The sequence below is a fragment of the Poecilia reticulata genome, chromosome 12, assembly GCF_904066995.2.
Source record: "Poecilia reticulata chromosome 12, P_reticulata-male-v2, whole genome shotgun sequence".
Classification (NCBI taxonomy): domain Eukaryota; kingdom Metazoa; phylum Chordata; class Actinopteri; order Cyprinodontiformes; family Poeciliidae; genus Poecilia; species Poecilia reticulata.
In genome coordinates, this window is record NC_088841.1 from 16,266,093 (window position 1) to 16,282,291 (window position 16,199).

The following is a 16,199-nucleotide window of genomic DNA, read 5'->3' on the forward strand; positions in this document are numbered from 1 at the left end:
ATAAAAAATACAAACATGTTTTAACCAAACATGTATGAGACAAATTAAGACACAGTAAAGTAAGACTTTTTGTATGTAAGCTTTTCGGTTCTAATGTTTTCTATATGCCGAGTACAGTACACAATTGTCACGAAGAATTTTACCATGTTCTGACATAAACACACCAACTACTGTAAGTATTGGTTTTACAAGCATTAAATTGAAAATAATTAATTTTGAAATGTTTCTTCTGCCTGAATTAGTGTTTTTGTGTCCTTTCCTCATTTTACACTTTAATATACCAGAATTTGCAGATAACTTTGATTTTTCTCTGTTTGGTGATATGTTTTAAATCTGATTCTTGAGAATAGGGACAAAACGGGTACTATAGATAAAGCACAAAATTAGAATAAAATATACACAAATTATTTTTTCAAATATCTGACTAAACTAACCTGGGTCATGTGAGCACAACAATGTATATAAACATTGTAGTCGGTGGAAGATGCCTGTAAAAGCCCTTGTCCAGGAGCAGAACTCAATACATAATAGTTTAAAATAAAGAAATACTAAAATTATATATTATGACAAGTATAAGTAGTCATATAAATAATTATAAAGGTATCAATTAATTGAATTAATCATTTTTATATATTTTCCAACTCCATTGAAATTTGTCCCTAGTTTTTGTCAACACCGTCAGAAATGAAATGAATGTAAAAAAAAAACATCAGGCATTATTGGGGGGGGCACCAGAACTTCTGAGGACCCCATGACCTCTTCCTTTCTCTTCCTTTGCTAGAGGGTTAGTTAGCTCTGGTTAGCTTATGTTAATCTTTAGTTTTTTCTTCTTTTTATTCCTGTTTGTCACAACCATGATGTGTCAACACCATAACTGACAATTTACAAAACTTTTATGAAATTTTGTGAAATAAAAGCTTAATTTTGGTATAATGTAAAGATTTCATGGACCTGATGAGCTACAATATGGCCTCCTTCAGAATAACATAAATTGAGGTAGTTTGGCTTTTTGTCAACTCCGTCAGATGTCAACTCCATCAGAGTTTTTCTGACTCTTTCAGTGAAATTGTCAAATCTCACTTAAATGTGCAATTAATTCATTTTAATGTATTTTACATAAATTGCATTACTTCACATGTATGAAGTTTTTCATTTTACTAGTGTCACCACCTTCAGTTCTGTGTCAAGTCCGTCAGATGGACTTTTTGTTGTTTTTTGTTTTAAATATTTATTTTGTTTCTTGAAGCATTTGTCTGTAAAATGAGAAAAAATATTACTAATAGGATCATTAAAAATTATTTTTTATTTTTGTCAGATGGTGATGACAGCGTTCTAGGTCAGGTTGATTAAAAATGTTATTTAAAATAAATGTTGCAACTGGGAGCCTGCACCTTAGCATCTTTACATTTCCAAAACATTTGTCATATTTGCATACATAAAGTTGAGAAATAACAAAAATAAATAAATTATGGGAAAATTAAAACCCATTTTGTCCCTATTCTCAAGAATCACCGAAATATTAAATAAAACATGCTGATTAACTCAGTACTCGAGTACCCTTTAACCAAAATACTTTTTTTTTTTTTTTTACTTCAGTAATTTATTGGATACTTTTCTCTTTCATTTGAGTAAAAATATATTGAAGTAGGGCTGCTCTTACTGGAGTGCAATATACTCACTTCTGGGCACAGTATCTGTTCATACTATTTTGAGTTTCCAGCGCTTTACATCACTTTTTAAAAAGTGGCATTCCCCTTTAAACAAACCGTTCAGTGAAGCTGAACTGTGTCCCCCTGGTGGCTGTTGGCTGATAGTGCTGTTTCCGACTGGCGGAGCTTTGGAGATGCTGACGGTGCTCCAGGAGCAAGGTAAAAAGCACAGACTATTTTATTGTGACAAAATGTGTTGATAAAATGCTTTTATATTCACGCGAGACCAGTGGGCGCTAACATCGCGGGAAGTGAAGCAGAAGAAACGGCTAAATGTTTTGAAGCGACCAACCTGCTGTTAGCTAACATAGGGGCAGGTTACTAGCTTAACATTGGCGCAAAACGTTTGTACCTGTCAAGTTACATAATACTGCTCAATTCTGTTAACTAGCATGTTAGCATCACTGCTTTGTTGACTTATGACTAAGTAGGACATTTTACTGCAACGGTTGTGACTGGAAACCGTCGCCACATAGAGGCGTGAATTAAAGCATAACTTTAGCTGCACTGACAGGAGTAACAAGCGAGCTCCTGTACATCATCTGGTTGAGAGAAACAGAACCACACACTGAGGTAAGTTACCTTTTAAAGGCAATGGGCAGCTAAAAATATAACTCCTCACTATTTTCAAGCTTATGGTTATAAGCAAAGTCGCGATTTTCAAAACAGTTCCGTCAGTAAATGTATAAATTGTCTATGTTTACAGCACTATCTTTAGTGCATCATGCTCTGTTTGTGCCTGTGGCTTCATAACGGCATGACAAGACAATAACGGGTCCGCCGAGTCTCCCTACTGGAGACGGTAGATTTATGGCAGGCTAATATCAAATTTAATCGAGCTGAAATTAGCTTCCGATTTGGGAAATGGCAAAATGGCTATTCCACTTAATTTGTCAATAGCTATGGTCTTTAATCCGCTCAAGTTCAAAAACTACGACACTTGCATTGTTCAAACCTCCAGGTAAGCCCACGTTTGTGATTTGTAAAACCTTAATTTGATTTTGTTTTTGTTTGAAGAGACTTTGTATTGTAGTTTCTAAGGTGGACCACTTTTAGTGTGTTTCAGATGGAAAAGAAAGCACTAAAACAATCTCTTATTTAACTTTTAGTAATTATGAGCAACAATTCATGCTCAACAGGCCAGAATTAGATCAATTCTGCAACGAAGAATGGGGGGGGGAAGTAGTTCTTTAAGGCACGTAAATAAAACACACTTTTTTTTTATTTTCTGAAAGTTTCATTTTTAATTTGGAGTATTGAATTTAGAATATCTACTGTGAAGATTTTGATTGACTCACTCTTTATATGACAAACCTACTTGCCATAGTACATACTGTTTTCCAGCCCTCCCTAAACAGTTCAGTCTCCTCCTCCTTCCCCTTCTCTGTTTTCCCACTGAAGCATATGTCATCTTACAAACTCAGAGTGAGTTACACAACCCGGCTGTCATGCAAAACAGGAACACGTGTTTTTAGGCGTTGCTTGAAAACACTTCTCTCACAGACAACACAGACTGGTTAACCACTGTTGGGAAAACAGCTGCGTCTCAGAGAAAATATATTTTTATTTTTAGAATCTGCAGCTTGACAGCTTCATTTCTTTTTTTCTTTTTCTTTTTTTTGGAGATGAGAAGAACAAACTCAACATGTGCTTGCCTTACAGAGAGGGCCATGCTACGAACATGATCAGCCCCGATGGCTTCTCAAAATGCGAGGCAACTCTGCGAGCCAGAAGCCGGAGGAGGCCGCTTGCAGAGATGCTCCATCTGCTCTCAGCCGTCATCGTTTGGCTGGTGACCGGCACCACCATCTCCAGCCTCAACAAATGGATTTTCGCAGTTTACAACTTCAGGTACCCTCTGCTGCTGTCAGCGCTGCACATGCTGACTGCCATTGTGGTGGACTACGGGCTGATCAAGCTGCGGATGATCCGACATAGAGGTGCCGCCGAGCAGGACCTGACTCCGAACGCTAAGTGTAAAGTGTTCCTGTTGAGTCTGACTTTCTGTGCCAGCATCGCCTTTGGAAACATCGGTCTGAACTATGTACAGCTGTCGTTTGCACAAATGATCTACACTACGACGCCGCTCTTTACTCTGGCCATCTCCTCTCTGATCCTGGGTAAGCAGCACCACATCATCAAATACACGGCCATGATGCCCATCTGCCTGGGAGCGTCCTTCAGCATCATGGGAGAAGTCCAGTTCGATCAGACCGGATGCTTCTTTGTGTTTGCAGCGACCATGTTGAGGGGTGTCAAGTCCATTCAGCAGAGTGAGTACAGTTTTTATTACCCCATAAAACAGTTAAAAGTACTTATTTTGTTAAATAGGTGACCCAAGCGAGATGCTTTCTGTACTTTTTGCACATGCCAGTGACTTCAGGGAACGTTTTTTCTCTGGACGCCACATCAGTTTGTGGTTGTGGAACAAGTTGATGACTCACTCCACAGTCTAGACACACCCTCACATTAAGGTGGAATGGTACTGCGGGATGCTTTCTGGTTGCCTAGGGAACATAATATAAACATTACTGCTCGTCTGTGAGTGAGTAGAGTCTGCTGACAGCCTAATCTCATGTTTTTAATGTTTGATTATCCAAAAATGGTCAACGTCTTGTGTAATGTGACGGTCTAGATTGTTTGTTTTTCTGATCGGGTTCAATAAACTTTGTCCAAGAAATTCTTTTGAACAAAAGTGCCGTGTTTGCCAGAGATGATCCCAGATTTTATCAAGTGGGTAAAAAACATTGTGACACCAAACTGAACTTTTTGTTTGAAAAGTTCACTGATGTCATGAGGACTAACTCTTGTTCTAATAATTATTTAATGTTTTGAACTCTTACTGAATCATTTGTTGCTCCGGCTAATTTAAAGCTGCTGGCTTCCTGTTTTGTATTGCACCACAGATGAGTGTTTGTTTGCAGTAGATTAATGGGCTGTTATGTCATTACGCTCGGCAACGTGAACCTCGTCTCAGAAGACACGAGTTTAAAAACATGCATGGAGGCTCAATGCTTTGCTACAAACACAGTTGGATCTTCAGGTTTCTCGTTTGGTTGAACTGCTAAATCAGAGTTTTGCAGGGCTTCAAAATCTTACAATGGATTATCAAATTTTCAGCTACAAAAAGTCTTAAATGTATCCATCAAATATACTTTATACATTACATTTTTCTGCTTGTTTTAAGTGTGTTGATAGCATCTGTGGCTGCTGTGTGTATGTGTCATAATTCAGATATCCGTTTCTAAATAAGTACAAGATAAAGCCCAGGAAACGCCACATTCTCCCTTCAATTAAACAAAATGATTCTCTTCCTGTAGCTGGCTTATTGTTGGCTGTTTTGGGATTTAAAATCAAGTCGTAGGTTAATTAAATGAGCTTAAATTTGTTTAAGTTATAACAAGTGTGTTTCTTCACAAATATAAAAGGACAGAACTGTTTCTAACCTAATGTTTGACATCATGTCAGAATAAACTTCAAGTTTTTAGATCAGTTGGGATTACCAAAAGTATTTTTATTTGTGAAATTCCTGTATTAACATAAAAAGATACCGTCATTACTTTCTTCACAATTCAGAAGTTTACATGCATTTGGTAGAACTGTCTTTTAAGCTCTATAAGTTAAGTCAAATGTTTATTATCCATTCATAAACTTTATTTTAGGACTTTTTAGCCTATTTCTCCTGACAGAACTGCTGTAACCAAGTCTGGTTTCCAAGCTGCCTCTCTGGTGCTCAGCTTCTCAGCTCTGCTCACACATCAAGGGTTTTTTATGTCCTTAAGCTGCACTGCAACTAAATTTGTAGTGCCTGGGGTAATTTTCTTTCGAACCAGCGAAACAGTCTATCCCACAGCATGACGCATCCACTTCCATACTCAGGCTTGAAACTGTCCCCCTTTGTTTTACCCAGTTGTAACAACGGTCATTATGGACGTAAACTTCAAGTTCAATTTCTTGACGTCTCAGAATGTGTTTTGTTACTGATCATACATGCAAATTGTAACTGTAATCTGGTTTCATCTGATGGCTTTTTTCTTTCTGAATGGCTTCTCAGCCCGCGTTGGTTAAGAAAGACACTCTAATCAACTTTTAAATGTTAAGAAAATCATTAAAAAGGATCTCTTGTCTTTTCAAGCTTTTAGCAAACAGATATAATTTTGTTCATGCTAACTTATGTGAAACATCAGAAAACATGGAGTCTCATTTCAAATGAGTTGAAAAATGGTTTAATCTTCAGTTTTAGCTGAAAAAAATGCTAGTTGAGTTCACTTTTTACTTGTTTGGTCAATATAAATCATGATAAAATTGTAATGGCAATGCATTTTTAGTTTTAAATGTAAGTTACTAAAACCTGTAGGAACCCTCTTCATATTGTGATCCTGGCGTGGAAAGGGTTATCCCCCTGAAAGCTTCGGTGACACACGGTGTGCTGGAAGGAACATTAAGTCCTGCTGTTGTTTCTAGACCAGACGATGTAAACACAGTCCAGCAAATCAAATGTTCTGCGATGTAGTCTCAGGTTTCAAGTAGCTATTTTCATCCTCCGCCCGGCCGTAACACTTTCCCTTCAGTATATTCTGTTTCTCTGTCCCACTTCAGGTCGAGTTTGTCTTTTTTTTGAACGTCAAATTAACTTCTGGTGGCGCTTCAGCAGCTTGTGAGCTGGAGGCAAGCTTTCAGTGAGATCGCTCTGGTTGAAACTTGTCAGAAATCTGCAACGGCAGCTTTATTTTGCCAGCGACACGCCTGTAAAGAGAGAAAGAGAGAGGGAGAGAAAAAAAAAAAACACAGTGGGAAGAAAAATGTGTAAAAAACAAAACTTTCTCCAAACAGAAACAAACTATTTACAAAAACTTAAGGGTGCCTTTGTTGTTATTTCCATAAGAGAGGAATACAGAGGAACATTTGTCCATGATGACTCAGAGAGATATGAAACATGGCTTTCAAAGGGGAACTTTGCATAATGTCCAGCAATATTCCTGCTATCAACATGATTGTTGTCACAGTTCTACATGATTTGACTATAAAAACACAGTAAGCAGTTATGAAAGTCACCTAAACCAAAACATTCCCATAATATGTGTTGCAGAATAGCTGGGTCAGGACATGGAGATACTGGATAGAGTTTGACACAAGAAGTTTTATTCATGCACTGAAAGATCTTTAACAAGAAACAAGTGTTTCATACCAAAAACTCCAGTGTCTCTTAGTAATCTGTTTAAACCCAGTAAGTGAAGTGTAGTTTATGTGCAGCAGGATCATAAGAGTAGGCCTTCAGATGACATAAGCACAAATTTGTTCTCATCATATTTTTATGAACAATCTGTTCTTCTGAAAGAAAGTGTGAGAATAGCTTTTACACATCTGTGTGCTAAATGAAGTTATTGATCACAGAAATGCATTTTTAGTAATGGTCAAAAACGTCAACAGACACTCTCAAAAACCTTGTTGAAAGCATTCCCAAAAGAGTTAAAGCTCTGGTAGCTGCAAAGGTGGGTGAACAACATCATGTAAAACCCTTTAGATCAGTGTTTCTCAACCTTTTTTGGCTCAGCGCATACCAGCCTTTATCCAGGTCCCTCACCGCCCCCACAAAAGAATTTGTAGGCTACTTTACACTCACTATTATTTTATCATTAATATTACTATCACTATTGTAGATGTTTTGATTTTTAGGCTTGTTTCTGTATTTATCATCAAAAATAATTTCCCAGAGAACAAAAAAGCCATGGGAATAGAAATTATTTTCACAGGTGTCTAAGAAAAATGCAATGAACATTCAAGTTAAAATTTGTTGGCCTAACAGCAGCCAATCAGAGTGGAAAAAATATTCTTGTTCTTTGCCATTTTCTAGTTTTTAAATATTATACAAAATGACCAGATAAAAGATGTTCAACATGCCAGTTTAAACTTTGAACTATTTGCAAAACGACTGAGCTCTGCAACATTAAAACATGGATAGAACTGTAACTACATTAATCATAGTTCTTCTTCTCTTGTCAGTTTCTGGTGGTGCAGCTCTGTGCTGCCTTCAGGAGAATGGGACATCAGAGTATCATCCATAAAATTTCACCCACATGGCATTTATTGTGCAAACCAGAGCTTTCAGTGGAAAAACAAAAGTTCCAGGTCCTTTTAATGCCATACAAATATGGGACAGAAACATGGATTATATCTTTATATAGACCTGTCTATTGATTTATAGATTAATAGTTTTACTGGACAGAAATTACAAAGAACAAATCTGGTTCTTAATCAAATCCTAATGAGTCAAATTGAAAGTGTCATGGAGTCATCAGCCTCATGACATTAACACTGACATGAAAAATAATATTGAAGAAATAAATATATCAAATCTAATTAAAAACATAAATAAGTGATAAGTTATTTATTGTTATGGTCTGTAAGATATATTTATTCTCAGTACTAGATATGGTCTCAACAAACCCATGACATTTCAACAATATTATTTTACCTTTTATCTGGAAATAGTGTCTGTTTATTCTTGCCATACAGTCCTCTGTATTAATTATTGCTCGAAAGGTCTTGCCATACCAGTTTATTCCTCTGTATTTACTTCAGTTTCTTAGTTTATTCTTGCATTTTGTTCTTCATTCATTTCCATTTAGTTTCATTTGATTAATATTATCCTCTCTTGGTTTATTGCTATGTCCACTTTAGTTTCTTTCCTGTTGCTACATTTATTTTATCATCAGTAATCTTCACTCACCTGCTGCGCCTCCTAATCGTCATGTGTTTCACATCATGTGTTGATTTTTCACTGTTCAGCGTCGGATTCTCTGTTTTTATGCCATAATTCACATCTAGTTCGTCGCTCCGTTTTATGTCTCGCTTCTCCTGTTTCAGAGTTTTGCACCATGGAGGGATTTCTTTATTTAAATGGGTTAATTTTTCAGAGGGATACAAAGTGAGGGTATCGTGATTTTAGTAATTACATGTTTATAAGAGCGATTTTCTGTTGTTCTTCCATGGAAGCGGGCAGCTTTCAAACGGAAATAAAACACTTTTTAATATAAGTTGCTGCTTTGACATGATCAGAGAACTGGCAAAACATATGTACAAAAATACCAGACAAAGTCGATCATAGCAACGTCATCAGCCGGTGTAATGCTGAACTCACACGGTGAAGCTACCAGTAGCAGGAGAGGAGCTGCGCCAAGAAGCTACAAACACTGAATAGAAGTAAAGCTGCCATTGATACAGTTGCAGCCAAGCATGATTTTATGTTACACAATGCAGTTTTACCAAGTCCCAGCGCCCCCTGCCGTCCTCTGAACGGCCCCTGGGGGGCGGTACCGCCCACGTTGGGAACCGCTACTTTAGATTAAGGAGGAGATGTAACCCAAGCTCATATATGTACATGTGTGTGGAGTCAGAGGTTTTTAATTTCTTTCTTTTTTTATTTTAGGCATTTTACTTCAGGAGGAGAAGATCAACTCCGTCTTCCTGCTCTACTTGATGTCCATTCCCAGCTTCTGCATCCTGGCTGTGGCCGCTCTGGCCTTGGAGAATTGGGCCATGCTGGAGTCGCCGCTGCATTATGACCGCCACCTGTGGGTCTTCATCCTGCTCAGCTGCCTGGGCTCGGTCATGTACAACCTGGCCAGCTGTTGCGTCATCACGCTCACCTCGGCCGTCACCCTGCACATCCTGGGCAACCTGAACGTGGTCGGCAACCTGCTGCTGTCCCAGCTGCTGTTCGGCAGCGAGCTGTCCGCGCTCAGCTGCGCCGGCGCCGTGCTGACGCTGTCCGGCATGCTCATCTATCAGAACTCCGAGTTCATCGTTAGCTGCATGGACGCGCGCAAGGCTAAGCCCGAAGAGACCGATTTTGAATCCGAGTCTGGGGGGGATTCGGTTAAGGAGGAGGAGTTTGAGAAAACAAATCATCCACAAAGAGTGGATGGGAAAGAGAAAATGGACTGATCTGAAAGTATAAAGAAAATGAAGAAAAATAATTACTGGATACACTGTAATTTGTGTCATGTAAGTGACGGAACATTTCCTTCCTTCCCTGTGCCAACTCATTCATGTTCTTGACAGAATTAGAGTCTGCACAGGAAAAAAAAAAACACCATGACCCTCCATGGAAAAGGTTCAGATCAATTTCTCATCCAGCCTATAGAGCTTCATGCATGCATGAGTACACCGAACGGTTTGGTGCCGCTGAAGTTACAGACTCTGTCTCTCACACTACTCCACTGTGAAAAGCATTGTCAGCTCCACAGGGCTGTAATCAGTGTTCTCGGGGATGGTTGGTCAGGTTTGTAGAGACTCTGGAAGCACTTTTGCCCCGCATCTGATTAAACTCAAGTTTGTATTAAGAAGCTATATTTATGGTACTGTTGCCTTGTTCCATTTTGGACAGGGGCTGAGGTTTTATGGCAGCTTTTTTGTTGTTGTTGTTGCGTAAAGCAGGAGCCGGGTTGTTGTTGAGCTGAAACGTTCGGTGCAATGAGTCGCCTCTTTTCCACTGAAGCACATACTCACTAAGAGGCCGAGGCTGTGTGTTTTGTTCTCCGCTATGAACCTTTCCGTAACTCCCCACTTGAAGCCCTACATTGTGTTCTCGAGAAGTCTCTGTTGGGTTGGTCCAATTATGAGCGGCACATCGTCTTCCTCTTAGCGTACTTTGATAATTAGTGTCACAAGTTCTCTAAGGAGCGTCGCTCAACTTTAGCTCGTCTTCCTCCTGTGGAAAAGGTCAAGAAAAAGAAGAATGATGTTTCTTTTTAGCTCTATTCTTTTCACTGATGCTTCTTTTTAGGGAGTTTGAAAAGAAAATATAGATTTTTTTTTTTATTATGAGCATCTCGGCAAACATTGGCTGAAAATGCTGTAGGCTTTCTTCAAGTGTCAGTTAACACTAGTAACCATTTGTCTCTTTCTAAGCTCTCTGTTATGTGAAAGCATCCAGACTGCATGCGATCCACTCTGAATTCAGCATGTTTGGTATGCCAAATATTTACTTTATGTTGTTTTACAAGCTGTGTCAGTGGCTCCTTGTTGCTGTTGTTGTTCAGAGTTTGAGATCCTACAAAGTAACTTCACGATATATTTATATATATATATATATATAAAAAAAAAACATCCCGTCACAATTTCATTATGTTTTGCCTACAAAAAAAATACATATTTTTATTGCCAGGGTGCCATTTACAAATACATTTATCACAATAATGAAGATATAAAAAATGTAGGACCGTTGTTTCTTTATAGCCCTAATTCAGTTTAAAAATTGTCTTTATTTATTTTATATATGCAAAACATGCAATGATTCTGTACATGTAACACATTTCCATTGGTTTCCCTGTATGTCTCAGCTGTTTAACAAGACACTGGAGCTCAATATTCAATCAGTAACATTCAAAAATTTCGATACAATGTTGCATAGAATCTAATACAGTTACATATCAAGGACAAAATCTGTTTTTATTAATATTATGTTGAATGGATAACAGTTTGTGGGAGGATGCTTGTGTTGCACTGACAGGTTGCAGTGTTTCTGCTTTTAAAGCCTATGGTTCATTTTGTACATATCTGTTTTTGAGTGCAAAGCTTGATGGATGTAAATAATTATTTTATTATATTTATGTATTTTGTAGCCCTTAATGGCTGGTTTGAACTCGACTGCTTAAAGAATGAACCATCTTTGCCTCATGCCTTATTTGGACATCCTGCAGATGAGGAAAAATAAACATCACGTGGACTGGAATAACAAATAAAGGAGCTCAAGTCCCTCATCACTAATTTGGTGTGAATGAATTCTTTTGGTTTGTTTTAGGTGAACTTTGAAGTATGTTCACTCTTTGGCTTAAAAAAAAAAAATTACATGGCTTCATAAATTGATAGGTAAGTTGGATATGTAGCAAACGAGTCATCATTTAGTTGAAATTGATGCCACAAAGCAGAAAAAAGTTAATTACATTTTTCTGTGTTGAAATGCACAGCAGAATTAAAACATGGAATTGGAGGTTAAAGTCTGTAAGCATAGCTTAGAGCTACAATAAAACAGATCATAGTGTACTCATGTTTAAGAGTGGCCTAGTCAAAGTCGTTACCTACTGGAAAATATAATTGACAATCTGTAACGAGCAAATGCTTCCTGACTGAGCTTGTGAAATTTGTAGTCATAGTTGTGAAACTAAATGCAGTCTTTGGTGTTTCTACTAAGGACTGACTCGGGTAGAGATAAATGCAAATGCACACCACACTTTTAAGATTTGTATTTCTGGAAAAAATAAAAACCAAACCCATCCAGCTCATTTATTTATTCTGTTTGTCAAGGCAGGTATGGTGACTGTTAGTTAAAGGTTAATTGCTTTAAATAATATCACACCAGAACATTATCAGATAGTTGTAGGTAATTAGATATTTGAGTTGTGATTTTCTGACATGAATCGGCTGCAAGCTGCTGTAATATGTCATTTTCTAATCTCCATACATATTATTTGGATATTAAAGCCTGAAGTTCTGCCACTGCCTCGCTCTGTGTGAAACCGAGATGGTTTCCCACCCCTGAGGTTTTCAGGAAAGCAAAGTCAGGCTCTCTGAAAACAGAAAATACTTCAACAGTTCTACGAGGTCAACACTAGATGGCGCAGTTTATCTGATTCAGATACTATCCTGATGCCTGAATGTCCCTTAACTTTTAAACCACTAAACAATCTCTGCTGATGTTTTATATTTTACCGATGTTTCCCGGCAGATGTCCGTGTTTGAATTCCAAATATGTGCTCTGTCCGTCCGCCTAAAGATTCCTCCACTTCTGTAAACAAAGTCCCTGTTCAGCCTTTTGCCTGAATAAGGCAGTGCTCCTCACTTTTTGTCCCTGTTAACCCTTCACATCCCATACCGCTGCTGCACTCTGAAGGTAAATTGCACTTAAAAGGATTCATGCAAAAACATTAAAACACTGATCTGAAGAGATTCCTGATATCTTTGGCATTGCATCATCCTGGATCCTGTGACAGGAGGAGCAAAGATTCAGTGGTGGAGATGACAAAGATGGATGAATTCAGAGGGTTTCCTCCTCCTTCTCCTTTATCCTTTTTTGGGAGGTTCACATAAGCAATCTGAACTCTCTCTCCCCGGAACAAGCATCTTTATGAAACACTGAGACGTAAGTTGTGATCTTCTGCACAAGGTTTAACAGAGGAGAAAGAAAGCGAGACGGGAGTGTTGCATCCAGAACTCTGTCATCAGAGGAGCTGGTTTGCATCCTGATAACAGGTGAGTTGCACCAGACACCTAACCACAATGATTTTCCTATTCAAATATTACATTTTTTTTACATGCTACCATGTTGTTCTCCTCATTTTGTGACATCAAGCTTAAAATATTTTGTCAGACTCGCGACATGTTGTTTAGTTCTGCTATCAGATTGTTTTAACCAGCTTCTTCCATAGCATTACTATATTTGTCCATGTTGAAGGCTCTTGTTTAGTGCAGTTGCTCTGCTGCAATAAGAGGCGCTTCAGTTGGACTAATAATTTGTCACACAGCTGCTCATTTTTAAGCTGCTGTACATATTTCAGCTAGAAATGAACACAAAAAATAATCGGAATTTGGGCAAGTTAGGATATTTTGGATTTCTCTTCTTTTACATGACAGAAAGGCGCCTTCGGCTTTGTTTTCGTCCTTGTCACTAAGATATCATTCAGAAATGTGTTTGTTTACATATTTGTTTTATTATGTCAGCCAACCAGGTTCTCTAATAAGACATGGAGTCAAAAAATGAAGGGTCAACACCGTTGACCAGTGAGAAACTGGCCTCTGTTGAGGATGAAGATGTTCTCAACAAAATGGTGAGCCCATAAAAAAATGACACTACATTCATGCAAATACTGAGTTCCTGGCATTATTGGGAGACTATTATTACATTCTATCTTTTTATCCTTTAGCTAGCGGCAACACTCGATTTTTCTTTGGGTAAACTTGAAAAAAATGTAGTCATTTAGCGTCTGTTTTCCGCTTGCAGCTGGACAGTGCAGCAGATTTTGAAGAGAGGCGGATGATTCGAGCTGCTCTGAGGGATCTGCTCAAGAAAAAGAGAGGTAAAAATCATACAAGCACAAGTTAAAATCCAACAGGTTTGTTGTTTATTTGTATCGTAGTCACTTGAGTCAGTACTTTTTTGAAACATGTTTGGCTGCAGGTCTTTTGGAGTGTCCCTACCAGCATTGTACATTTTTTGACTGGCTTCATCTGCTTGGTGCATGAAGACGATCTGATGAGACTTCAGTGACATTTGAAACACTTAGAAACCTGATTTATTCATCTTGTGGCCTTCACTGAATGATGAAGGATAAAAGCCACAAGCTAAAGCAAGTCGATCTGTTAAAGAAGTTGGTTTACAGTCCTTCCTTCTCGTGTCGCAAGTTTCAAGTCTTGCCACAGATTCTCCTCTTAATTTAAGTCTGGACTTTGACTGGGCCCTTCCAGCACATAAACATGCATTTATCTAAACTCATCAGTCATCGTACAGCTGGAAAAAGCAACTCCAACCCAGTCTCAAAGGGGATTTCTTTTCACTTTCTATCAACTTCACCCTTCTATATGGGGAAAGAATTATCCACATTTATCCTGTTAGTCGAATTTCTCACTAGGTCCGAGGATCTTTGCAGCTCCTCTAGAGTTAACACGGACTTCACCTGCTTCTCTGATTTATTTTCTCTCCCTGACTTGTCTGCTTTGCTCATTATGTTGCTGTTGTCATCTAATGTTTTCTAACAAACCTCTGAGGCCTTCAAAGGACACCTCTGAAGGTCGTCGATGAGCTTGGATTTCATTTTGGGGTATGCACACCAAGCTTTTCTGAGTTCAACTTTTCCGATCAGAAAAACGGGAGCAGGAGCGCGGGGTGAGGCAGCAAGACCTGAAACAGCAGGGCTTGAATAAAGGAGGGACGACTGGAGGAGCAGTCAGCGTCGGAAGAGCATCCGTGAACCAGCAGCCGTCGGTGAACAGTAAGTCTGACTCTCTGATGTCGCTGCTTTCTGCTTTACATCGTCGCTGAAAATAAATCTGTCGTGGTTTCAGAGTCAGCAGGTCAGCCGTCGTCCTCCACTCCAATCGGCAAGAGCTCAGGCAGGTGAGAGACATGAGAAATTAGATTAGTTTTGCAACATAATTGTCAACATATGGCATTTCTGCTTCCTCTTCTTTGAAAGTGAGATAATTAATGGCTGTTTTTCTGTCTCCTCTCCTCTGCAGGGCCGGTCCTGCTGCTGTCTCAGCCCAGAAATGTTCCTTTGCTGAACCACCCAACGCTAAAAATGTCAAACAAATGCTTCTGGACTGGTGCAGAGCCAAAACAGAGCCATATGAGGTAAACCTCCATCCAGCTAGCTTTTGCTCTGATTTATTGCCCATATGAACTGTGCACAGTCCTGTCCCTGAATCCCATTTGGCCAGGGCTCTTGAAAACCGGTTCCTCTCTCTCTTGCGTGCGGCTCAAACAGGGGGTAGACATCCAGAACTTCTCCTCCAGTTGGAAAGACGGCATCGCCTTCTGCGCCTTGGTGCACCGATTTTACCCCGACGCGTTCGAATACTCCACCCTGAACCCCTACAAGCCCAGGGACAACTTCCAGCTGGCTTTCAGCACTGCAGAGTGAGCTCTCATCTCTTAGAGTGAAACGAGAATAAATGTAGTCTTCTGGGAGCGCATTGTCTGAGTTATCTGTGCTGACGTCCTGTCCTCAGGAGGCTGGCAGGCTGCCCTCCTCTGCTGGATGCTGAGGACTTGGTGCGGATGAAGGAGCCCGACTGGAAGTGTGTGTACACGTACATCCAGGAGTTTTACCGCTGCCTGGTGGAGAAGGGGCTCGTCAAAACCAAGAAGCGCCCATAAGCCTCCGAGAGCCCACGAGTCACCGTGATCTTTCCAGATAAACACACCGAGAGAAAACTGAGGTCAAAAGGACGACTTTGTGATCGTGTCCGGATAAATATTTACCATTCGATCGGAGCCATTTCACTGTGAACGAGCGGTGACAAATGGTTGGTATTAGTTTGCAGGAAATTGTTGCTGTCTGTGTGATTTAAGAGAACAGCTGGTGCTTAGGGTCAGTTCATTCCTCTGAGATTACACATCTGCATTAATCCCACTGTGAGTCTGAGCATGACCTTCGTGATGATGATGATGATGATGATGATGATGATGATGATGATGATGATGATGATGATGATGATGATGATGATGATGATGATGATGATGATGATGATGATGATGATGTTGTCCAGGACTCGCTGCAGTCTGTGCGTCAGTTAAATATATACTTATTTCATTATGCAACTTGCTTTTTTTTTTCCTGCAAAAACAATGAAGAAAAATTATATTTTTCCCATAACCTTTGGCATGGAATCTATAGACTGCATTGTCCCAATGCTGTGGAGTAAAAAGTGTAATTCATACGGCTCAGTTTTTTTATGTGCATATATGCTTACAGATGAATATGAGTTATG

The 16,199-nt window shown here is 39.2% G+C and overlaps 2 protein-coding genes across 4 annotated transcripts; both read left to right on the top strand.

The window, feature by feature from the left end:
- The first annotated feature begins 1,758 nt into the window (after nucleotides 1-1,758).
- Nucleotides 1,759-11,480, top strand: slc35e4 (solute carrier family 35 member E4). Of its 3 annotated transcripts, none has more exons than XM_008424114.3 (3): nucleotides 1,759-1,868; nucleotides 3,372-3,982; nucleotides 9,139-11,480. In XM_008424114.3, the coding sequence occupies exons 2-3, from the start codon at nucleotides 3,391-3,393 to the stop codon at nucleotides 9,654-9,656; spliced, it is 1,110 nt and encodes a 369-aa protein (XP_008422336.1). In that variant the 5' UTR covers nucleotides 1,759-1,868; nucleotides 3,372-3,390; the 3' UTR covers nucleotides 9,657-11,480. The 3 variants fall into 3 exon arrangements, with proteins under 3 accessions (XP_008422336.1, XP_008422335.1, XP_008422334.1); XM_008424113.3 differs by lacking the exon at nucleotides 1,759-1,868 and adding an exon at nucleotides 1,991-2,282; XM_008424112.3 differs by lacking the exon at nucleotides 1,759-1,868 and having other exon boundaries at nucleotides 3,135-3,982.
- A 124-nt stretch (nucleotides 11,481-11,604) lies between these two features.
- smtna (smoothelin a) lies at nucleotides 11,605-16,146 on the top strand. The gene is made up of 8 exons (XM_008424111.3): nucleotides 11,605-12,962; nucleotides 13,431-13,537; nucleotides 13,711-13,786; nucleotides 14,570-14,698; nucleotides 14,772-14,823; nucleotides 14,946-15,060; nucleotides 15,194-15,345; nucleotides 15,438-16,146. The coding sequence occupies exons 2-8, from the start codon at nucleotides 13,454-13,456 to the stop codon at nucleotides 15,583-15,585; spliced, it is 756 nt and encodes a 251-aa protein (XP_008422333.2). The 5' UTR covers nucleotides 11,605-12,962; nucleotides 13,431-13,453; the 3' UTR covers nucleotides 15,586-16,146.
- The last annotated feature ends 53 nt before the right edge of the window (nucleotides 16,147-16,199 follow it).

Excerpts from the sequence above, each read along its gene's own strand:
- smtna (XM_008424111.3), top strand. The coding sequence starts at position 13,454 with ATGGAGTCAAAAAATGAAGGGTCAACACCGTTGACCAGTGAGAAACTG. Across the intron at positions 13,787-14,569 it reads TCTGCTCAAGAAAAAGAGAG|AAAAACGGGAGCAGGAGCGC; the intron begins GTAAAAATCATA and ends TTTTCCGATCAG. Across the intron at positions 14,699-14,771 it reads CCAGCAGCCGTCGGTGAACA|AGTCAGCAGGTCAGCCGTCG; the intron begins GTAAGTCTGACT and ends TCGTGGTTTCAG.
- slc35e4 (XM_008424112.3), top strand. The coding sequence starts at position 3,355 with ATGTGCTTGCCTTACAGAGAGGGCCATGCTACGAACATGATCAGCCCC. Across the intron at positions 3,983-9,138 it reads TGTCAAGTCCATTCAGCAGA|GCATTTTACTTCAGGAGGAG; the intron begins GTGAGTACAGTT and ends TTTTTATTTTAG.